General features: G+C 42.5%; 1 protein-coding gene across 1 annotated transcript; it reads left to right on the forward strand.

The window, feature by feature from the left end:
- Positions 1-1,368: 1,368 nt before the first annotated feature.
- Positions 1,369-17,535, forward strand: LOC122919434 (carbonic anhydrase 12-like). The gene is made up of 8 exons (XM_044268466.1): positions 1,369-1,444; positions 2,729-2,758; positions 4,784-4,948; positions 8,410-8,558; positions 14,326-14,418; positions 14,772-14,835; positions 16,837-16,988; positions 17,364-17,535. The coding sequence occupies exons 1-8, from the start codon at positions 1,387-1,389 to the stop codon at positions 17,481-17,483; spliced, it is 831 nt and encodes a 276-aa protein (XP_044124401.1). The 5' UTR covers positions 1,369-1,386; the 3' UTR covers positions 17,484-17,535.
- Positions 17,536-24,918: the final 7,383 nt, after the last annotated feature.

The following is a 24,918-nucleotide window of genomic DNA, read 5'->3' on the forward strand; positions in this document are numbered from 1 at the left end:
TTTCTCAGAAGACCATTGCCTGGTCTAGAAGACTCCTTATGCCCAGGCTCGTACTGGCCCACTTGGGAGGCGGGGGATTCTTCAGTAGGCCCCCAGTCTCTGCGCCGGAGATAAGACGGAGGAGTAATTATTTCTCTTATTTCTCAGGAGAGATAATTATTGTAGCCACTAGGTGGCAGTATCACACAGCGATGCATCCTTCTACTGGTGTACATTGTACAGGAGGCCCCGCAGCATCTTCTAGACTTCTGGGGCTGCTGGCTGTGAAGGAGAGTGTGTAAGCACGGCCACCACTGCTGGATTACACGGTGGTCGTAACTACGGATACGTGCTGTATGTAATGTGATGGAAAGGAGGCAATATGGAGAATCACAATACATTAGTAAATACCTTGTATTAACTTTCTTTACGTGATAAATGGCAATTGATGAAGTGAGACAACCCCTTTAACCCCTTTAAGTGTGCTACACTTAATAGGGTTAGGCATAAATGTCTTGGTGTGTGCATTGCGTGTTTCCTATGTGTGATAGGTGTGTGCTATGTATGATCTATGTATCAGTGGTGTATGTGCAGTATGTGACATATGCATCAGTTTTATTGTGTCCCACATCTGTCTAGTAAGTGATTGGTGTGCGCTCCATGGGCCATATTTATCATTACACTTACATCTTACTCCACTTTTACATATGTCCAAAGTCACTTTTGGCTAGAGTCAGATTTATTAATGGTCCTTTAATACTGTGATAAACATAAAAGCAGGATATCCATATATGTGTAAATCCTGCCACATGTATGTTTGTGCATTTTGCTGTGAGTGTCTGCCATCATACTTCATCATATATTTCTGTTATCACTGTAAGGGCTCATGAACACGACCGTTGGATGTTTTGCAGTCCGCAAATTGCGCATCCGCAAAACATGGATACCGGGTGTGTGCATTCCACATTATGCAGAACAGAACAGCCGGCCTCTAATAGAACCGTCCTATCCTGGTCTGTAATGCCGACAATAATAGGACATGTTCTATCATTTTGCAGAACGGCCAGTGCGGACATACAGTCATGGAATGCACACAGAGTCTTTTTTTTTTTTTGCGGCCCCATTGAAGTGAACGGTACAGACATGGAAAAAAAATAAGTTAGTGTGCAGGAGCCCTAAGGTGGGCCCCCAGAATCAGTTACACTGGTGGGCCCTAAGTACCCCAGTCCGACACTGCCTATGCCTACCAGGTTCTCTCCAAGAAATAGTACTCTCAGAATCTTTAGCGTTCCTTGAACAGTTACAAGTGGGAATCACTTTCAAATTCCTAACTAGAGGTGGATTGTGGATCAGTTTCTGGATTTAAACCCTTACTTTTTTATTTCAGAACTAAAGACGACTTTGGAGATGCTCAAACTTGTGTGTATTGGGGTGCTGTACCTCAGCCTGGGATACCATGCAGAAGGTGAGAGGCACGATCAGATATAGTCACATTCATTTGGTACTAATGGATATAACAAATCAGGAGGACGTTAGTAACGCATCACTCCCCCTCTTTTAAAGGTGTTGTCCAGGATTAAGAAAAAACATGGCTTCCTTCTTACAAAAACAGTGCTATTCCTTTCCATTGGTTGTGTCTGGTATTGCCGCTCGGCTCCATTGAACAGAACGAGGCTGAACTGTAATACCACACAACCAGTAGACACCAGTAGGCACTTTAAAATAAAAATAAAAAAACATAGCCAGGTTCTTATAATCCTGGTCAATTAATAAAAAAAAAAACATGGGTTTTGGACCCTGAGGGACATGTTGATTTTTTCCCCGCAACCTGGAATTTTAACCCACATGCATAATAATCCACATGGTGTAAACTACAGTGTGGACAATCCACTGAAAACAATGGCAGGTGAAATTGTAAGTGTGGAATATGCACCAAAATTCACCAGTTTCACACGTGTGTGTTATCTGTTTGAAGATCATAGTGATCAATGACGCTGTACGTTCCAGCCTGAGCGTGGGTCTACTGTTCCGTACCCACATCATGTGAGTACGGGACAGTAGAGATGGACCACATTCCCTGGACCGCACACACTTGTGTGAAAACGCCCTAAGGGTCTAAAAAAAATCTACCATATTACACTGGTGTGAACAAGGCCTATGGCTACCCGTGACATTGCGTTTGTTTATAAGAGCCATTAGAAAATCTAAAGGGGTTTTCCGAGATTTTCTTATTGATGACCCATCCTCAGGATAGGTCATCAGTATCTGATCGGTGGGAGTCTGACACCCAGGAACCCCGCCGATCAGCTGTTTGAGAAGGCGCCGCGGCCTTCTCTCTGATTTTCTTAGGCCACTAACTGTCATGTGGCCTAGGAGCAGCTCAGCACCATTGGAGTGAATGGGGCTGAGCGTGATACCAAGCACGGCCACTATACAATGTATGGCGCTGTGTACTTGGTACGCTCACGCGCCTCTGCCTTCTCAAAACAGCTGATCGGCGGGGGTCCTGGGTGTCAGACCCAACTGATCAGTAAAAAATCTTGGAAAACCCTTTTAAGTATATCATAGAAGATGTTTTAAGCAACACGCTTAGTATCATCCCAGTTTGCCTTGTAATCATTCATTAACCCTTACATTTTTAAGAATTGGGGAGAATATAATTGGGTTATTTCCTTACTTTACAAATGTTGGCACCATTTACACCGATTACACAAATCCAGTACATTACATCTATTTTTTTCCTTCCCAGGGAACTGGTGCTATGAACGCGAGGAATGCGGTATGTGCATTATGTCTTACATTCTAACAGTTTACAGTAATATGTTGTGTGCATAGCAATACATGTGTAAGCAAAGAGATGGGGTTCACGTTGTTATCACCTCGGCTCTTACAAAGGCATTTTGAAGGCTATGGACATCATTTTAGCATTGGCAATAAATTAGATAAATTGGTGGAATAAAAAAAATTGGGGGACAATTATTATGAGAGTAATTTTTGAAGTCAGTTTGCAGTTGCCCAGTGTTTGATAAATCTGTTAGGTCTTTAGGTCTAACACTTTTGTATTGAGATGTTTCTCCACTTTCTATGCCACCCTTTTACTGGACACGACCGTTGTTGTGTCCCGTGTCCGTTGTTTCGTTTTCCGTGATTTTCTGCGGACCCATTGACTTTCAATGGGTCCGTGAAAAAACACAGATGCACACAAGATAATAATTATAAATGATTAACCAAATAAAACTAACTTAAAGAGTAACTAAACTTTTATACTAACTTTTAATATGTTGTCCCTAACCCCCTAAAAAAATATTTTTCTAATATACTTTATTTATTAGTTTTCTATTTCTACCATACTTTTTCACCCCTAAAGAGCACCATGCGCTAAAACTGAGCTGTTAGTGATGTATGCAGTACGGAGTACTCATCCTAGGGGACCGCAGCAGCGCAGGGAGTACGGGCGGAGAGGGCTTCTGCCTGTGCTCCCTGGACTATTACTCACTGCTGGTACCCTGTACCCATCTACTATGCCAGGATTAGCTGAGCGGAGAGGGCTCCTGCCTCTCCCTGCTCCGCTCAGCTAACAAGGCTGTCATGCAGTGTTAGTTGCTTGTCCCTACAACCACACCATTGGAAAGTACATGGAAGGGGTGGATTAAACATTTCACAGGAAATTTTTAAAGGGGTTTCCAATAACCAAAATGTATCATCTGTCCACAGGATAGGTGACAACTGTCTGATAGGTGGGGGACTAACTGCTGGATTGATCATGAGAATGGGGGCTCTTTGTTCGCCCATTTGAATGGAGTGCCGAGGAATCTATGTGACTTCAGAAGATTGCAGCACTTGGTTATTCTGGGAGTCCCACTGACTTTGATTAGAATGGCATTGTGCAAGTTTGACTGCTGCTCCATTCAAAAAAGGGAACATGGGACCCCCTGCTCTAATGTTACGTAGGAGTCCCAGAGGTCAAACCTCCACGGGTCAGACACTGATTATGGAAAAATCTCTTTAAGGCCTCATGCACACGGCCGTTGTTTGGGTCCGCATCCGAGCCGCCGTTTTGGCGGCACGGATGCGGACCCATTCGCTTCAATGGGGCCGCAAAAGATGCGGACAGCACTTCGTGTGCTGTCCGCATCCGTTGCTCCGTTCCGCAGCCCCGCAAAAAAAATATAACATGTCCTATTCTTGTCCGCAAAACGGACAAGAAAAGGCAGTTATATTAATGGCCGCCCGTTCCGTTCCGCAAATTGCCGAAGGCACACGGGTGGCTTCCGTTTTTTGGCGATCCGCGGTTTGCGGACCGCAAAAAACGGCACGGTCGTGTGCATGTAGCCTAACAAGCAAACAAACCTGTATCAGTTTAGAGTTTGCCAGGAGTGTAGGTAAAGGCTCATGGGCCCTGGTGCAAGAGGTCAGCTTGGGCCCCCCCTTCCTACAGTACCTTGTGGCCAGGGGCAGGGAAGCACATCGCCTTCATGCTGGTTGAGGCACAAATTGAAACAGCACTCTGCACCCCTATAGCTACGCCCCTGGACTTTGCAAATGTATACCTCCCTAAATTCCCCATCTTTTAGTATGATTATGTGTAGATACACCTTTTGAGTATTTGATGCAGACAAATTCTATCAGTATCCCAGTAACATGTTCAGACACGTGGATACTCCAATAATATAAAAAGGATACGCTTTATTATACAGTAATTATTACTCCTGTTTCTTGTCATTCTACTAAAAATCATAATTTTATGGAATCGTAAAGTTTATGGAACAATGTACTGAATATGTGTACATCTTATGATTACTAGAACCCAATACATGGCCGCAGAATTACCCTACGTGTGGAAATTCTTCCCAGTCACCCATCAATATCATAAACTCAGAAGTCCAACTCGATAATAAATTGCAACGTATTCACATTTTCGGGTGGTCACTGCCTTCCACAGGTGTTGTAACTAACAACGGACACACAGGTAAGCCACATTGTTTTCATATATGACACCAGAGTAACTCCACTCTTGGTGTATTAGTTACTCCTGCTCTCCAAGTCGCTCCTGGCTGCAGCATTCATTACTCCTTATGTGCCACTTTCACTTTCAGCCAGTTCCTCACATGATACTGTTGACAACCATGTCCGCAGGGTATAGGATAATTCGCAAACTTGCCTGAATAGAACGTTAAAATAAAATAATAAACCTTTATTGTGCAATTTCACATTAAAACTGGAACCAGACACTCTCGCTCATGAATGGAGTGACTCAGGCTAGGGTGTAACCCCAATTAGTAGAGGGGATCTGTATCTAAGCATTATTTGCTTAGATTGCTCTAGACACACGCAGCGTTGTTACCACACCTTCACTTTATATTCCCAACCCTGTATACCGGCCCTCAGCTGATCTTGTACTCAACTGCTCCTGATGAAGTGTGCGTTCACCACCGCATAGAAACGCGTTGAGCAGGAGGGAGATATAAAGGGCCGGTATACAGAGTTAGGAATATAAGTTGAAGGTGTTGTAACAATGACGCGGCATGTGTCTAGAGCAATCTGAGGCTAGTTTCACACTAGCGGCATGGATCTCCAGCAGGCTGCTCCGGCGGGTGAACAGCCTGTCGGATCCGCGCTGCCGCTAGCTGTACTTTTATTCCGACATGTCGTACTTTTATTCCGGCCGCCTCTCGGCATGTTTGCAATGCTGTCGCCGGAACTCCGGCCCGCCCCCATTATAGTCAAGGAGGCCGGAGCGGTAGTCCGGGGGTACGTGTGCACTAGCGGCAGCACGGATCCGACAGGCTGTTCACCCGGACAACAGCCTGCCGGAGATCCTTGCCGCTAGTGTGAAAGTACCCTAAACAAATAATGCTTAGATACAGAGCCCAATAATTCCTGAAACCTGCTCTAATAGGCAGTTATTAGTAACATAGTGTCTGCTTCACATGCTAACAGGCACTGTGATTTGTGTTTTAACCCCTTAAGGACCCTGGGATTTTCCATTTTTGCGTTTTCATTTTTCACTCCCCGCCTTCCCATAGTCCTAACTTTTTTATTTTTCTATTCACATTTCGCCTTATGAGAGCTTATTTTTTGCGGGAAAAGTTGTACTTTCTAATGGCACACTAAGCGATAAAGTTGACCTGTTATCTTCATTCTCCAGGTCAGTACGGTTACAACGATACCACACTTGTATACATTTTCTTGTGTTTTAATATAAAAAAAAAAAAATTAAAACCTTTCAGGATTATTTTTTTCAGAACCATATTCTGACCCCTATAACTTTTTTGTAGCTATATGTACGGGGCTGTGCGAGGGCTCATTTTTTGCGGGACAATCTGTTCTTTTGATCAATACCAATTTTAAGTGTGTGCGACTTTTTGATCACTTTTTATAGAAAAATTATTGGGTAGTTGAAGTGACAAAAAATTGAAAATTGGTTGTTTCTTTTTTTCCCCTCCCGCTACGCAATTTGCCGTATTCCATTAATATTGTTTTATTTTAATAGTATGGGCATTTTTGCACGCGGTGATGCCCATGATATGCCTATATTTTTTTTATTGGTTAAGTATTTTTATTTTAAGGAAAGGGGGGTGATTTGAACTTTTTTTTTATATTTCTTAAAAACTTTTTTTTTGTCACCTTGGGTGACAATAACTGGCAATCATTCGATTGCCTATAGTTTTCAGTGATGGCTAATTAGCCATCGTTGAAACCTAAATTGCACTATATCAATACAAGGCTGCCACCTAGTGGCCTGTATTGATAAATACATCTAACTGACTCTGAAATCTGCTTGAGGCTTCGGTCAATTAGCGCAAGGTAACAGGTTCCCCGATCTCAGCCGGGGAACGCTGTTACCAGACTGGAAGCGCGCAACTTCCGGTTCCGGTCTGCGCAGATGCCGTGGTCACATTTGACCATGGCATCTGAAGGGTAAGATGCATGCGATAAGCCTCATAGCTTATCGCATACATGTGCCACGGGTCTCTGCTGTTTAAAATAGCAGAAACCCCGCGGCTAAGGCACCCGATGCACGTGTGAGCGGGCGCCATGTTTAGGGATTGGACCCATGACGTACAGCTACGTCATGGGTCCTTAAAGGTACTTATCTCCTGATAGTAAGCATTTACTGCAAAACAATAGTGCCTCCCCTCTACTAGTTGGGGTTACACCCTATCTTGAGTCGCTCCATTCGTGAGCAAGAGTGTCTGATTCCAGTTTTAAAGTGACATTGCACAATAAAGGTTTATTATTTTATTTTAACATTGTATTCAGTTAAGTTTATTAGTTATAAATTTGAGGGACGTATACAACTCTTCACCAGTTTGTTATATTAGGTCTAGGATAATTTACTAAATTCTGTTCACCTGTAATTTCTGAAGGGGGATTTATAGTAGCAAATGTATTTACTGTAACTAAGTGCACACACAACCTGTACCGGTTCCCAACAATTATTACTTGCTCACCTTTCCTGGTCTCGTGGTGGCATGGACCCGCCTTCCACACATCTCTTCTTGCTGGCGGGCCTGGCTGCCTGGGTCACTCTGTCCTTCCACGCAGGCGGTGGCAGGCTGGCCGGCCCAGCATCACCTTCTTAACCTGTAGGGCATGTGAATTCTACGGCTCTTAAAGGGGCCAGTGTGTGCATACCTTAGTTCACACCAGCCAATAGCTAGTCATCTATGGGTACTTAAGTCCCCTTCCCTAATAGAAGGCTGCACAACCAATAGGTTATCTAGCTTGCTAGTTCCCTGCAATGGAGGGCTGCATTTGTCTACATTTGTTTATCTGCCCATGAACTGACTTTTGCCCATTTCCCTGACTATGATTTTGCCTGACCCCTCGGTGCCCTGCACCAGTGTTTCTGACTCCCATGGGTCATCTATCATTCACACAGACACTACTCCAGGAGACAGCGGCTTGGTAGTTCCCCTGCAGCGAATTCCCTGTACAAGGGTTAAATTGTGAAAACTGCCAGAATAACTCCTTTAAAAAGAGCCCAAAGCCCAATCTGTTGGTTGACACAGTGGTTCCACACCCACTGCCGTAACACTGAAACAGTCAGAATCTTCTGATATATCCAAGGTGCATGTAAAAAAAAGCAACTGGTGGTTCTTCGGCTGTTGCAAAAGAGCAACTCCTATCATGCCTCCAGGCTGTCAGGGAATTGTGGGAGTTGGAGTTTTGCAACAACTGGAGACCTACAGGTTGGGGAATAGTACTGTAAGAAATGCAGTAGCAAAATAAAAGCTTGGCTGCTATGGGCAACAAACTGTTTGTCCTTTAAGGGGTCTTTACACAGCCTGAGAATCAAGCAGAAAATCACTATGTACGAACGCTCATTGTAGATAATCTGCCGGTGTAGAACTGCTACGGATTACACGAGAAAAGAGAATAATGGCATAAATGATATAAATCCTAATGTTCTTTGTATTTCTATAGTTGAGGTGGTCTTGAGTTCAGATTACTTTTTGGCCGGTGCTGGACTTCCTAATATCTATAAGTTTTCTGGGTTTCACCTCCATTTCGGCAGTCTGCTTGCTGGAGAAGGGTCAGAGCATCAAATTGATGGCCAAGCCTACCCACTGGAGGTAAGTAATTCTACAGAGAATAATGAATTGCCCATCATTTTCCCACTCATCTCAAAACCAACAGAAAGCGTTGTACCTGACCATACTCAAATGATATGGTCTTGCAGCGAGTTCACACTACCACCTACTGAGATGAGGTTAGTCTCAAACAATTAATGAAATCGAAAGGGGTAGGCGCTGCTCTTTGTAACAGTCTCAATATAAACTAGGTGATATCTCACTGGCAGATTTCCTCAGAAGGTGTGAATTTATTCCTTGGGGCAAGATCCTTCTTTCTCGTGCACCTCTTATCAGCGCATAACTCAAATATCCTTCATGAGCCCGTCAGTCTTGCGCTTCCTATATTCAGGAGACAAGATCGCAAACTCCAGTAGTGAAGGTCCACAGCAATATTGATCACAATCTCACAATTGATTCACGCGATTAAATAACATCAGCGCATATCAATAAAAAGTCCTGGCTCACACTCAGGAACCTGACCACCTGAGTTAATGCTTTTTCCGGACCTTCAGATTCCTTCCTTCACGAAGCGCATTACTTTGTAAGTAGTGGGTGCAATAATAGGGAGCTTGCGATTGCGCAGCTCCCCGTCATTGTACCCCTCAGATGCCGCGTTCATAGCTGATAACGCCATCTGACATTAATATTAAAGTGTAAAATAAAATTTATAAAACCATACTTACCCTCATCCATTTGATCGCGAAGAGCCAGCCGCAGCCATCTTGATTGAAGATCCAGTGTGATGAATTTTCGCACGGCCCATAATGACTTCATCACGTTGGACGGCGCGGTGACGTCATACGTCACCGTGCACAGGATTTAGTGCGGGATCTTCAAGCAAGATGGCGGCATCTGGCTCTTTGCACTCAGACGGATAACTTAAGTATGATTTGGCTTCACGGCGAATCGAATTTTCCATGAAATTCGGATCGAATCCACTTTGTGGACTTCAATTCGCTCAACACTACTCTCAAACATAGACCACTGTGAAAAGTGGCGAGGAGAAGAAATGTCGCAAAAATGTCCCTTTTGCCATGACTTATTTTACGCCACAAAACTGACATATCTGATTTCATAAATGACCCCCATATTCTTTAATACAAGTTTTACATTTTCAAAAAGTTCTACCAACATACTGGAGGGTGCAAAGACACTCCAGCATGTAGATCCCTCCCACATGTTCATATCCAAAGTTTTATTTTCTTGATATTTTCAATTTACAAAACCCACACCGAATTTCCGTTTTTACTAACTCCTCCATTAGTTTTTAAATAGCTTTTAACTATTTTATTTCTAGAATTTTGGTGCTTTAGAAAAAATAAAGGGCAGATTTTAGTGGGTCACATTTTAATACAGACCTATTCCTTTTAACCATCCGTTTGATTGATCCGACATGATTTTTATATTCAGTCAAAAAGGCAAACCTCAAATTACTTTCCTTGTAGATTTATTATTAACTTGCCCTCTTCTGCTACTTGTTTAATGCATTCATCAATGATTTTCTCATCATAGATCATTTCCACAAATCTCTTTTTAATAACCTCACTCTGTAGAAAATATTGATCTTCACCATTACAATCCCAAAGTATTCTCTTAAATTGACTCTTAGGAATATTTTCTAACCAAATGGAAGAATGGCAGCTTGATGTATCAATATAAGAATTCAAATCTACAGGTTTAATGTTTTCAATACATTATTTTCTACATGAATCTGTAAAGAAAAAATAATAATAAAAAATAAAATAAAACAAAAAAGGTGATAAATTGTATAAACTTATCCAAACCCCCTCTCTCCTTCTCCAAATCATTAAACAATCATCAATATATCTCTTCCAAAAAATAAGACCCAGTTCCTCAAAATTCTGCCAGTAATTAGTGATAAATTCCCTTTCCCAAAAATCCATAAAAATATTAGCAAAACTAGGAGGGAATTGTGCTTCCATTGAAACTCACTTAGTGCTCATTCAGACGGCCGTAAGTGTTTTGCGGTCCACAAAGAATAGGACATGCTCTATCTTTTTTGTGGGGCCATGGAACAGACCGTGTGCTGTCCTCATCTTTTGCGCCCCCATTGAAATTAATGGGTCCCCACCGGTTCTGCAAAACTGTAACTAAAAAGTGTTATGATACCAAAATAAATTAATCAATACAGTCCACAATGAATAGCTTGTGTTCTTCCCTTATAGAAATGTCATATGTCAAATAGAATTTAACCATTTCCAAACCCTACTTCCTAGGAATCACTATGTACAAGGAAACTACATCAACTCTAACTTAAACATGTCATAAGAAAAACGAAAAAGGAATAGTCTGCAATAAATCAATAGTATGTCCCATATCTTTCAAATATGAGGGTGATTAACATACTTTTTTAAAGAAGAGTCAAATTATTCCCCCCGTTTACTAGTTAGAGTGGAAATACCAGCCACAATTGCCCTTCCATGGGGAAATTGGAGTCCTTATGCAATTTGGGAAGATTATAGAGTACACATGCAATCGGCTGTTTTATATACAGTCACATTTTTATTCATTTAAATGGTCACTAACTTTTCACACAACTTTGCATAAATAAAGTAGTACAAGCGACCACAAGAAACTTTATAATAGGAGTGAGAAATATCTCACAAACGGAAATCCAAAACAATAGTGTGAAAGTAGCCCTTAGCTGTTTACCTCTCCCCACTGCTAAATGCTTTTCACTCTGAAAAATGCCTTAATACTGTCCAAGATGGAGCAGCTCCACAGGAGGATCATATTATACATGTCAATGCAAGAATATGGAGAGGAGAGGGGGGACGGGTGAGCAGAACACACACAGACAAGCAGACTGCTAGAGCTACATAGGCTGAGATATAAACTTCCTAAGTGCTTTATTCCCACCATACAGGTCAGTACCTCTCTATAATATCCTCCATGATCCTAGGGCTGATTCTGAGTGCATAGGAGATGGTTAGGAAGCAGATTCTCCTCTACTTTCTGTGTGCAGTGGATGGCAGCAAGTCTCCATCTACCACATCTGAGAGAACTGGAAACTAGACATTCACTATGCACAAAGGAAAAACTGCTAAAAAAAAAAAAAGATATAATGTCCAGAAATAGTGTTATTTCTCATGTACACACACTTCTTAATATGTCATATGTACTTTGAATTGGTAGTAATCTCTTAAATTCCTTATCTAAATATTCAATTCCCAAAATCACAACTAACCCCCCCCCCCCCATCCCCATCAGTGGGGTTAACCACTATTTTAGTATTTTAGTCTTTTTCTTTATGGGTCAAAATAGATTTATTTTTTCCAAATCTCTTAAAACCGCTTGCTTAAATTCTTCAATACACTAATTTTGGTGGTATTTAGGATGAAAGGAAGATTTATTCTTTAAACCTGTAGGTACGGAACCCGCATATTTATGAAATGGGTCAGAAAAATGGATTGGAACCAGCATATTAGCACAATTTAAGTTTCTTCACATATTTATGTACAATAAGAAAAAACTGAGAGAAGGATATATGAGTTGATAGGAGGTTCACAAGAAAGAAGCGCATCGCCCCAAGAAATGAATTCACATCTTCTGGGGAAATCTGGAAGTGAGATATGTATCACCTAGTTCACATTGAGATTGTTGGAAAGAGCGGCGCATATCCTTTGGATTTTATTGGTGTACCTGACCTTGTCAACATGCACGGAAGCACCAGATACAGTTTTCCCATTTTATTCGGCCTGGTGATATTAGATAGATATTCACCTATGCAAATCTTTACTTTTCCGGTTGTACAACTAATATAGAGGCACTGTTTACTGCAACCAGTACATAACACGTTCACAAAAATTGTATATCTGTTATCACCTGACCTTGACAAAGGATGTGGTGGATTTCACACCTATTCATGCCACATTTATAGCATCTACTGTAATTAAAAGGTGTTTTCTGTTTTTTTTTTTTACTGATGAGCTATCCTCTGGACAGGTTATCAGTATCTGATCGGTGGGGGTCCAACACCTGGGACCAATGATGATCAGCTGTTTAAGAAGGCATTGGCGCTGCCATTAGTGCCGCAGCCTTCTCTCAGCTCACAAATACCATTGTATCGCACTCAGCCCCATTCACTTCTATGGGGCGGAGCTGCACCTAGGCCACGTGACCGATGAATATGTCGTTTCTTCATCGGTCACCTAGGCCACGTGACCGAAGAAGCTGTGATAAGGCCGCAGCACTACCACGAGTGCAGGTGCGTTCTCAAACAGCTGATCAGCAGGGGTCTCGAGTCTCAGACCTCCACCGATCAGAATATGATGACCTAACCAGAACATAGGTCATCAGTATAAAAGTCTCTGAAAACCCCTTTAAGGTGTTTGATGACAACACATTGCCCAAAATAGGCACTTTGTAGGAAACAAGAGATCTGTATCGGTGTGAAAACTTTTACAAGATTAGAATCAGAAGACTTAACACTACTAATTATAATAACCCTCTGATTAAAAAAGTTGTAGCATGTCCCCTTTGCTTTAGATTTTCTTCCAGTGTTTGCCTATTATTCTATGATCATATAAAGTCCATAATAACTGATTGTCTGATTCTAAAACTTAACATGGATAAAACAGAATTCATCATCTTTCCCCCATTTTGCTCAACCCCCCCCCCCCCCCCCCCACAGACCTATCTATCACGATCAATGGCTGCACACTCTCCCCAGTCAACCAAGTCCGCTGCCTTGGAGTGACCTTGGATTCTGCTATCTCCTTCCGACCGCACATCCAAGCCCTTTGCACCACCTGCCGCCTCCAACTCAAAAACATCTCCCGCATCTGCACTTTCCTCTACTTTGAGTCTGCGAAAATGCTTGTATATGTCCTCATCATCTCCCGCCTAGACTACTGCAACATCCTCCTCTGTGGCCTTCCATCTAGCACCCTCGCACCCCTCCAATCTATCCTCAACTCTGTTGCCCGACTAATCTACTCCTCTGCCTCTCCCCTCTGCCAATCCCTTCACTGGCTCCCCATTGCCCAGCGAATTCAGTTCAAAATACTAACAAATACATACAAGGCCGTCCACAACCTGTCCCCTCCCTACATCTCTGAGCTACGTTCCCGATACATCCCCACACGCACACTCTCTGATCCTCACAAGACTTCCTTCTCTCCTCTCTTCTTATCACCTCTTCCCACAATCGCCTCCAAGATTTCTCCCGCGCATCCCCCATACTCTGGAACTCGCTACCCCAACATATCAGACTCTCATCTACAGTGTAATCCTTCAAAAGAAACCTAAAAAACCCACCTCTTCAGACAAGACTACAACCAGTGACCCTGCTGCCTCTATACCGCCATGACCAACTTAACCCGCACCTACTGTGTCCTTCTTCCATACCATGTAGATTGTAAGCCCTCACGGGCAGGGCCCTCTCTCCTTCTGTACCACTTTGTAACTCGTCTTGTTTATGCTTAGTGCAATTGTCTGTATTATGTATGTATACCCCTTTTCATATGTACAGCGTATGTATGGCGCTTTAATAATAATTAATAATAATTGTCTATCAGTTGTTGACTTCCTGTATAATGGGTCCGCCATCCGGAGTGCTCCCATGATTTTTCTGTCTGTGCTTCCGCACCGCAAAAAAAAAAAATAGAACATGTTCTATTTTTTGACGGTGCTAATGGATCAAGTTGAATGGATCTCGCTCCTCCCCGGCCGTGTGCATGAGGCCTAAGATTAAGGGATTACACTTTTATCTCGTATACAAATGTTTTTTCTTTTATCTTTTTAGGTGCATTTTGTGTTCTACAATACGAAATATGTGGATCTAGCAACAGCGAAAACCAAACCAGATGGTCTGGCTGTAGTTGGAGTACTATTTGAAGTAAGGATTACTGAATGAAAGTATTTGCACATTAATGTAATAGGAAGAAAGTAGAGACCAGCTGCAAAATGACAAATTCAAAAAAACAGTAGCGTGGGGTCAATTGACCGAGGAGATTCACAGCAGTCAGACCCCCATCAATCAGACATTGATGACAATATACTGTACAGTATAATAAATCTGTATGGTGCCAGCCCTTTTACTACATTTTTACTTAATTGATAAGATTTTATTTTCTCTTCAAATATTTTGCAAGACTAATTAGTGAGTGCAGTTTATGATGTGTGAACGTGTAATGCCTGTGTATTATATAAATATGTATTATTAATTGTATCATCATTTATTCCTTTTAGATTGGTGAAAGACATGGAGAACTTCAAAATGTAGTCAATGTCCTCTCTGATGTCGCTTACCAAGGTAAAATAGATAAAATGTACCCTCCATTATGGCTTCTGTTAAAAGGGACATCCACTTTTACAACAAAAAAAAAACTGGTTAAGGCCCCATTCACACGTCCGCAATTTCGTTCCGCATTTTGCGGACCCGGATACGGAATTGCGGACCCGGATACGGAATTTCGTTCCCGAAAAAAATAGAACATGTCCTATTCTTGTCCGCAATTGCGGACAAGAATAGCCATATTCTATTAGTGCCGGCAATGTGGGGTCCGCAAAATGCAAAACGCACATTGCCGGTGTCTGTGTTTTGCGGATCCGTAGATCCTCAAAACACGCTAAGGACGTGTGAACGGAGCCTAAAGATAAACTCTGTCTGAGTCTAGTACCATATACCCCTACTGACCACCATTAAAGAGTTTTTGGAATTGCTTTTTAACAGATATGCTCATGTAGTTGCTTACCCCAGGTAGACCCCCCCCCCCCCCATGCCAATTTAGACTTTCCTGACCTGTTTTCACCATGTAAACCTATCACTCTGGTTTGGTTTCTTTACATCCTGTATGTAGCACTTCCTGTTGCTGTATTCAACTAAACCCATAATGCACAACACCCAGCTAGTCTGAGGCTAGTCCCACCCAGCTAGTTACATAGACACTCCCCTATCACTGCCCCTAACTCCTCCTGCTAGGTCTAAGGCTCCTCCCACCCAGCTAGTTACATAGACACTCCCCTATCACTGCCCCTAACTCCTCCCAGATAGGTCTAAGGCTCCTCCCACCCAGCTAGTTACATAGACACTCCCCTATCACTGGCATTTCCATGGACAGGTCTTTAGCTGCTTCATGGTAGCTAGGTAGTCTCTGTGCTCCAGTTACTGGTCTCTGTAACAAACCTGGTATCTCCACAGGTCTTTAGCTGCTTCATGGTAGCTAGGTAGTCTCTGTGCTCCAGTTACTGGTCTCTGTAACAATCCTGGTATCTCCACAGGTCTTTAGCTGCTTCATGGTAGCTAGGTAGTCTCTGTGCTCCAGTTACTGGTCTCTGTAACAATCCTGGTATCTCCACAGGTCTTTAGCTGCTTCATGGTAGCTAGGTAGTCTCTGTGCTTCAGTTTACTGTCTTCTCTGCCGTGCTCAGTTGCTTTCTTGCCCTGTGTAGGCCCTGAGTTGGTGCACGTTTATAGGTAGTGCCATTCACCTCCACTGCTAACTAGTTACATGCAGGAATATCACAGAAGTGTTTCCCAGCTCACTCTTAATCTTTGCTTCTGTGTCTCTTAAAACAAGGCTCTGGAGGGACATCTACGTACTTATGACCTCTGGGGAGATGTACTTTCTAGCATGGACAGTCAGTGTTTTAATGCATTACCAAGCAGTTAACCCTTTCACTGCCACCAATGTTACATGCAATATACAATACATACAATTCTCTATACAATTGTCTACTATGAACAGTGTGGTACATCTGCAATGCCTTTCAAAACCCTGTCCATGGCAATATGGAAGGAGCTGGTGCTACAAGGTAACAGCTTATTGGTGGCACTTTGGGATGCCTGAGGACATACTTATCAACATTGCAGTTGGTAAATTAGAGACACATAGGTCTGCCCCTGGGAACGCCCCAAACTGGATGGGACAACCCATTTTTCAGTTGGGGCTTATATAAGACCCACCCATTTTTGACCTGAGACAGCCTGAATTTGCAACGACTGTCTCTGAAAACTAGAGACAGTTCCTACATATTTAGGACTGTGATCAACTACAGTATGCCTGAGGATAGGCCATCAATATCAAAATCCTGGACAGCCCCTTTAAGTTTACCCTATGTGTACTGCACGCCACATAACACTTCTCCTCTTATATGACCTTGTCCATTGATATAAAAAACATTTTGTTTTTTACTCTACTGTTTTGCCCTGACTTGGAAGAGAAGCAGTTTTTTTGCCGTAATTTAGCACAATAATTTTAAATATTTCATTGAATTCTTAGTCATTGCCTTGAATTTTTGTTCTGATTTCTAGGACAGTCAGCAACAATTTCCATCAGATTATCAAAACTGCTTCTTCATACTGAGAACTTTTATAAGTACCAGGGGTCCCTCACTACTCCACCATGCTCAGAGAATGTCGCCTGGCATGTGATAAGGATACCACAGCAGCTTAGCAGTGAACAGGTAATGTTTCTTGCTTGTTATTATATAAGACTTTTCCAATTCAAATCAATGGCACAGACTGGCCAGGTCATCATGGTTGGGAGTCACTCCTGGCACCTGCTTTGGCTAATAGAGAAAGGTGCTCCATTGTGGTATTTTAATTTGGCCTACAGGTACAGGGGATCATTTTTTAAAGACTGGCATTTCATAAAGGGCAATGTGCCAAATTTATAAGAGGCACATCCAGATGTGACCACTTTTTGCAGACGGAAGTCGGTAACGCCACCTAAATCCGGCCTAACCCTGACATTACTAACCCTGACATTACCCTGAGAGGCCTAACCCTGACATTACAAGTAACATAATTGTCTAATATTGTTTCCTTTATTCTCACAGTATGAAGCTATTGTTTCTTCGCTCTACTTCACATCAAGTACCGCTGTAGAAAAAATCCCAATGGTGAACAACTTCAGGCCTGTCCAGCCATTGAACGGAAGGATAGTGTATAGAAAATAGTAAAAAGATGTATTTTTTTGGTATCATGCTTTAAATAAAATCAACAACAACATATCTGTAGACTTTGTATGAACAGTGAAGAGTTTTGCTACCTGTCCATGTCCAGTGCCTTGAATTTCCAAAATAATACTGCCCTATGATGTACAATTTAGAATTACATACAGTTTCTTATAACTAATGTGACAGTTTGTCTAAATAAAAATGACACATAAATACTTAAAGGGGGTTGTCCAGTGTTTTAGGAGCAACAGGGGTGTTGCCGTTACACCTGGAGGATCTGCTCTCTCTGCAACTGCTGCGCCCTCTGCACTTTGATTCACAGGACCAGGCGCGATGACATTTTCACTGCCTGGTCCTGTCAATCAAAGTGCAGAAGACGTGGCAGTTGCAGAGAAAGCTGAGCCTCTTGGTGTAACGGCAACGCCCCCGTTGCTCCTAGAGGCTCATTTGCATATATTAAAACAAAGCAGAATCACTTGATCAAGAAGTGTTGTCATGAGGACAAAGGAGCAGAGCATAACACTGATAAATAAACTATTTCAAACTTTTTGGGGGGGATGAGGCAATATATAAGCTAGGTCTTATGTACACGACCATATACATATTTCGGTCCGCAAACCACTAATCTGCAAGATATAGATACTCTCTGTGTGTAATCTGCATTTTTCTCACACCCATCACTAGACTATTCTTGTCCACAATATGGATGTACTGTACAGATGTGGATAGCATGGATGACATCTGTGTGCAGTCTTATTTGTTTGCAGACCCATAGAAATGAATGGGACAAAAAATGTGGATCGGACAGGGATGCAAAATACAGTTGGGTGCATGAGATCTAATAATGATATTTATGAACACTATCTCACACACAATATGATTACTTTGGTACAGCATAGTAGTGCATGGTGTTACACCTTCAAGGCTTTTTTGGGTGGGTGGCCGAGGAGCCCCAGGCTATAGCTCTAATGATAGTTCCTTTGACGTATTGCATTTTTTTTTTTTATCACTATATGCCTGATACTGTGTAATTACTTTCTGTATACCGTACACTTAACAGCACAGAAATTTATATATTTTTTCATTACAAATTATTGTTCTGTAGCCCTGTAAGCCAAAGAGCAAACTTTGTCCATCTTCAAAAATTTCCTCCAGATGCTCGTTTCTGTTTATCAGGAACATACACGGAATTTCTGGGCCATAACAATGCAAAATGTTGCTTTTAGAGTAGTCATTATCGGGGAGAATTCTTCTCTTTGGCCATAAAATGAGATAATAGTTTTATTATACTGACATCTAGTGGGCATCTAATGGACAAATGTACACTATAAAAGAAATGTTCATTGCAGGATGTGACATGCAGAATATAAATCACCGAAGTTCATTTATTTCACGGGCAAGTGCAGGATAGTTATTGGGGCCTGGAATTTCCCCTCTAAGCTAGGATTATGATTCAAAGCTGATACAGTACATTATGTAGTAGTCATTTTAGCACCATACAAACTCCTTGAAGAACATTTTAATATTTTACCTGATGGGGACCCGCTCTGGTAGACAGGATTAGCGGACGCAGTATAGAGGCAACAACAAGTTCTTTGGATCAAACAGTTCAGTGTTTTATTCACACTTTAGGCAAGTGACAAAACAAGCCGTCATAATCAACCAAAGTCACCTTACGGTGGTAATTCACACCATGCGGCAATTCTGCCTCAAAGAGTCCTTGCTGATAGCAGCACCAACCCGTTTTTACGCCAAACAGGTAGCAAGCCTTTATCCAGACACAAGGCTCCCAGATCTGAACACAGAGACATAGCTTCTGAGCTCAGCTGCCTATTTAAGGACAGCCAGGTGCTGCCAAAACCTGGCATTTAAAATCCGGTCCAGTATTTGACCTCACCTGGCTGTAAATCAGTCCAGCAGCACATGCTGGGAGGAAAATACCTGTTTTCCCAGACCAAACCTCTCACTGTGTCACAGCACGTACATTTCATGTCATTGGGTGGTTGCACCTACCTTGGTGAAGGAATATATTAACAGATAGGTTCCTCTTCTACTAAAGAACCTGGTTCTCATATGTTTGGTCATTAATTAAATGGTGTTATCACCTTCCCTCCATGTCTCAATATTTCATCCTGGGCAATGTCATCGTTTAGTGCTAATGAGGATCGATGCAATTAAAGAGGACCTATATGAAAATAGAGTTAATAGAGGGGTTCCCCCATTAGGATCGGCATCTATTAGCCAGAGATGAGAGAGGCTAGAAAGAGTGTTTTTTGCTTTGGAGGACTTGCCGTGTCCATGTATTACACAGACTGCCTATTGTTTTCACTGGAGTTGTGTAATGATACATTTGACCTGTGATGACGCTGGAGGAGAAGTAAACACTTGCTGACAGGTTCTCCACAGGTGATCGCTCAGGGCTCCAGCACAAGGACACCCTGTGGTTAAGCTTATCGTTGAGGGACCTGTTTACATTAAATAAAAGATCTACAAAGAGCACAACCATGTTAATAAGATCTCAAGACTCTCTATTGCTGTGCCTAAGGTCCAATTGTAAATCTATATATATATATATATATAAAGGACGTATATACTGTATGTATGTATGTATGTTCCGCGATCACTCAAAAACGCAACCATCGATTTCAACGAAACTTGGTATACACATCCCTTGCTACCTGGAAAGAAATCTTGTGGGGGTCTCAGCTCTCTAGGACGTACCGTTCTTGAGATATTCCCCAAAAATGACCTGCATTAGCCAATACAAGCCTGCAAGTCTTTCTCTTCATATCCCAACTGCCCTACACAAGGTCACATGTCCCTTATCAGCCAATAGAAGCTCGCAGGCCCTTAGTCTCCACATACACACAGTTTTACTCAAGCTTTCTAAAAACAACCCAGCCATTATTCTTCACTGCTGTAGGTCAGCTATAGGCTAGGGCTGCACGACGACAATAAGTGGCACGACACATAGGGCACAACTGTGCTGCTACATGTGTCGCGCGACATTGATGTCGCACCAAAGTCGCTCGACAATTTTTATTATGATAGTCTATGGTGTTGCAGTGCGACACCATAGCCTGTTATTATAAAAATTGTTGAGACAAAATGTTGTGCGACACATGTCATCATGTAGCCCTAGCATTACAGGGGCAGGGCGCTGTGGAGGTCACTGTTGAAGGGGCGGACATTGTGGAGGTCATTGTTAAGGGGGCAGGGGCCCCTTTTAAAGGGGCAACTGCTGTGGAGGTCACTGTTAAGGCAGCAGGATACAGTGAGGTCACTGTTAAGGCAGCAGGATACTGTGGAGGTCACTGTTAAGGGGGTGGGCCCCTGAAGAGGTCACTGTCAAGGGACTAGGGTGCTGCGAAACTCACTGTTAAAGGAGCGGGCCCCTGTGAAAGTCAAAGTTAAGGGGATGAGCTCCTGTGGAAATCCCATTTTAAGCAGGCGTGGCACTGTGGGCGGGTCAGTGTTAAGGGATGGGGGACTGTGGAGTTCTCTGTTAAAGGGGCGGGGTGCTGTAGAGGTCACTGTTATGGGGGATACTGTCGATATCTTTTAACGACACACACAAACATTAAATTAAATAGATGAAATATACCCGTGCGAAGCCGGGTCCTCCTGCTAGTATATTATAAAATATAATCATCCAGAATAAAGATGGACAGCACCTGGCATGTCAACCCTAATTAACCCCCATTGACATTTCCAACCCCCTCTGGAGAAGGTTTTCTGTAAGCGACTGGCAAACACAGCAGACTTCCCCCGCATTGCATACACAACATTATACCCAAGCAATAAACAGCCAGCACCCAGATCCTATTCTGCATTTAGGAACCATGATGATCCATAGTCAAATGTTTGACTGAGGTTGCCACATTAGCGAGAAGCTGTGATATCTGAGTAACGCCTCATGCACACAACTGTATCCATTTTGTGGTCTGGAAATCATGGATCTGTGAAATATGGATGTAATCCATGTTGCATCCGCATTTTTTGTGGACCCATTGACTGTAATGGAACCGCTCTCCCTAGTATTTTAATCAGGTGAACCACAGCTATGTGTCTATGCAAACAGCTGGATAGCGAGGTCGTTGGTCACAGATTCCCTGTAAAGAGTAACTAAACCTTTGAATGAAATTTTAATATGATGTCCCTAATGCCCTAAAAAAAAACTTTTTCCAATATACTTTATTTATTAATTTTGTATTTTTCTTTGTGTTTTTCCTACCTAAAGCGCATTCACTGGTGCATTCACTGTGCGCTTAAGACTCAGCGGTGTACGGAGTGTGAAATTCATGATTGGGCAGCAGCAGCGCTGTGAATATGGGCAGGAGCGCATATTTCTGCTCCTGCCCTCCAGAGGATTACTAATGTACTATGACAGGATTAGTTGCGAGGAGCGGGCTCCTGCTCCTGCCTGCTCCGCTAAGCTAGTCCTGCATGTCAGCTCTTAGCTTAGCAGAGCAGGCAGAAGGAGGAGCCCGCTCCGCTCAGCTAATCCTGGCCTAGTACATGTGCTATACCAGGAGTTAGTAATCTTTCAGGGGGCCCCGGGCAGGAGCAGCAATGTGCGCTCCTGCCCGTACTTACAGCGCTGCTGCCCATTAATAAATTTCACACTCCGTACTCTGTACACCACTGAGCTGTTATCGGTGCACGGTAAACTGAGTTTTAAGCGCACAGTGAATGGTGCGCTTTAGGTAGGAAAAACAGTAAGAAAAACACAAAATTTATAAATAAAGTATATTGGAAAAAGTTTTTTTCATATAAAAATGTCATGCAAAGGTTTAGTTACTCTTTAATTGAGCTTAGATTGACAAAGTATTAACTGCAAACTCTGATGTGGCCATGCTTTCATCACTGAACACTATTGTTTGCCATTGATGACTGCATTAGAGTTCACAGTAGGGCTGGAGTACACCTACAGCCATCATGTATAGTGAAGAGACACACAGGACCAACACCAGATGTCATGTTGTGGGGCGCCATTTGCTACAATGACAGTTCCTATCTGGTATCTGTGGAGAGAACATTGACCAGGCTTCAGTATGTCCAGAACATCATGGAACCAGTCCTACTGCAGATGTTGTGTTCCAACGAGATAACACCTGCCCAAACACTGCCCACGCCAAACAACATGCTCTTCAGATTATCCAGCAGTATCATTGGAAAGCTTGATCATTAGATCTCTCCCCCATTGAGAATGTCTGGGACTGAATGGGGTGAAGGGGCTGCACAGCAGCCAACAACCACCTTGGTTGTGCCCAAGTTGAAAGAGCTTGGAATGACATACCACACGAGGATATCCAAGATCTGTATGACCGTTATCATGCCAGAGTTATAGCCTCTATCGTAACAAGGGGAGATGCCACCCAGTATTAATGTGACCATGCCTCAACATGACCCTGCTGCAGAACCCAAAGCAAAGAGTGCTCCACTTGTGTGATCATTGACCGAGCACCACTAGCAGTTTATACATTGTCCATCTCAGCTCAATTTCATTACATTTTCCAGGTGTTCTTTTTGATTTTCTGGTGGTGATTGTGAATTTATCAATATATTACATGTCCTATAAGAAAAATGCCAACTGTGTGGTTAACAGGTTACAACATAGCAGATATAACAACAGATAGATGAAAGTCTACAAAAATTAACTGAAATCTGAAATCACTAGATAAATTGTCTGTACTTCTCAAGGCTTCTTTGATGCCAGTAACAAATTTACCTTTGTAACGTGAGCAGATGAATGGCTGACAAGTGAGGATTATGATGGCACCGCTGGGTCCCATCTCAGCGGAGGGGTGAACACTGGAAGTGAACTGAAGATAAATTAAAGCAAAAACTGAATGCTAGAATTTTAGGAAATTCCTGTGGTCTCTTCACAGCTCCATCTGTGGAAATACCAACATTATCATCACCATCATCATCTCTGCCAGCAGCTGGCCTTAGACTAGCGAGTTCCATTAAACCTGACAGCTTATAAATTGCTTGCCTATATCTCGTGTACTACTAATATGATCATAGCTGATAAGTAAACCTTAAATGCAGGGGCGGATTGGCCATAGATCTTACAGGGAAATTTCCCAGTGGGCCAATGCCCAGAGGGCTGCTCAAGCACGTCTCTCTGCCAGAACCGACATGCCCTCCTGGATTTAACTGCTCTGTCCCACATCTAACTTCTTAAGCCCCCTGCTCCATATCTTAATCAGAGAGAACTGGAAGAGGAGGAGGAGGACAGATGATGGCATCTATTGATGGCCACCACAGAGGGATAGCTTTTGGGGCAATATATTGTGCTGCACTGCGGTATATGGTTCTGGTGGGATGGTATTTTGATTTTCAAAATACTTTATTGTTGTAATACAAAACTTTATATCCATATTACTTTGCAATATTATAAAATTCATAAGCCCGTCAGTTCTAGTCTATGAACATGAGTGACATTGATTTCATACCAATGTCGAGAATTATATAAACCTAGAAGAAAAACAAAAACAAGTGGAGATCTCTTGCTGGTAAGATCGATAGGATCTGCCCGACATCCTGAGCTTAATAAAGCGGATGAGCTAAGCATCCTCTTAGATTTTTATTTTTTTTCCATTATTTAATGCCGGGGGGTCCTGCCATCCTCCAATGTTCCTAGAGATGCTCCAATATAACTTCATATTCTACTCCAGTGCAGTGCACATAGAGGAGACCAGACTTCACCAACCCCCCACCCAACCCCACCTTGCAGGAAGGAAGAAGAAAAAAAAAAAAAAAGAAAACCCTTCATAAAGCCTAGGGGGGAAAAAGGTTCTGATTAGTTAACCCTATTCCAATCTTTCCAGAGTTTATTCCACTTCAAGTAAGATCCTCTTTGTTTGTACAGAATCTTTTCATAGGTTTTCACTTTCTCGACCAGGCCCAGCCAGTTGTTGCACTCTGGAGCAGAAGGGGAAAACCATAATCTAGTGATCAGGAGCCTAGCCAAGAACATAACCTTGATCAACAGTTGGCGTTTTGTAGGCTGACAGTTGAGCTCCGATAAGTCCCCCAGGACCCATATCCTGGGGGACAAAGGGACAGAGATGTTAAGTTTATGAGCCAGATTATTTTGGACCAGGCTCCAGTATCTGCTCACCATTGGGCAGTCCCAGAACAGGTGTAAATGATCTGCCCCGGGATCGCCACAGCGTGGGCAATCGGAAGAGGCCCTAAGGCCTCTTTTGTGTAACCATGTGGGTGTCACATAAATTTTGTGCAAAATATTAAATTGTACAACAATGTGATTAAAATTGTGTCAGACCGACTTTAAACTATCCCCCATGTTCTCCCAGTTTGGAGAACCCACCTCTAAAAGTAGAGAAGACCAGGCTCTCTGTCCTGGAGAGAGAACATCCGAAAAAAAATTATTCATTAAGTGCTTATAGCAGTGTGATACTTTAAT

This window comes from Bufo gargarizans, chromosome 9 (genome assembly GCF_014858855.1).
Source record: "Bufo gargarizans isolate SCDJY-AF-19 chromosome 9, ASM1485885v1, whole genome shotgun sequence".
NCBI lineage: Eukaryota > Metazoa > Chordata > Amphibia > Anura > Bufonidae > Bufo > Bufo gargarizans.

Coding starts and splice junctions, on each gene's coding strand:
- LOC122919434 (XM_044268466.1), top strand. CDS start 1,387: ATGCTCAAACTTGTGTGTATTGGGGTGCTGTACCTCAGCCTGGGATAC. Junction 4,949..8,409: donor AACTAACAACGGACACACAG/GTAAGCCACATT, acceptor GTATTTCTATAG/TTGAGGTGGTCTTGAGTTCA. Junction 8,559..14,325: donor GCCAAGCCTACCCACTGGAG/GTAAGTAATTCT, acceptor TTATCTTTTTAG/GTGCATTTTGTGTTCTACAA.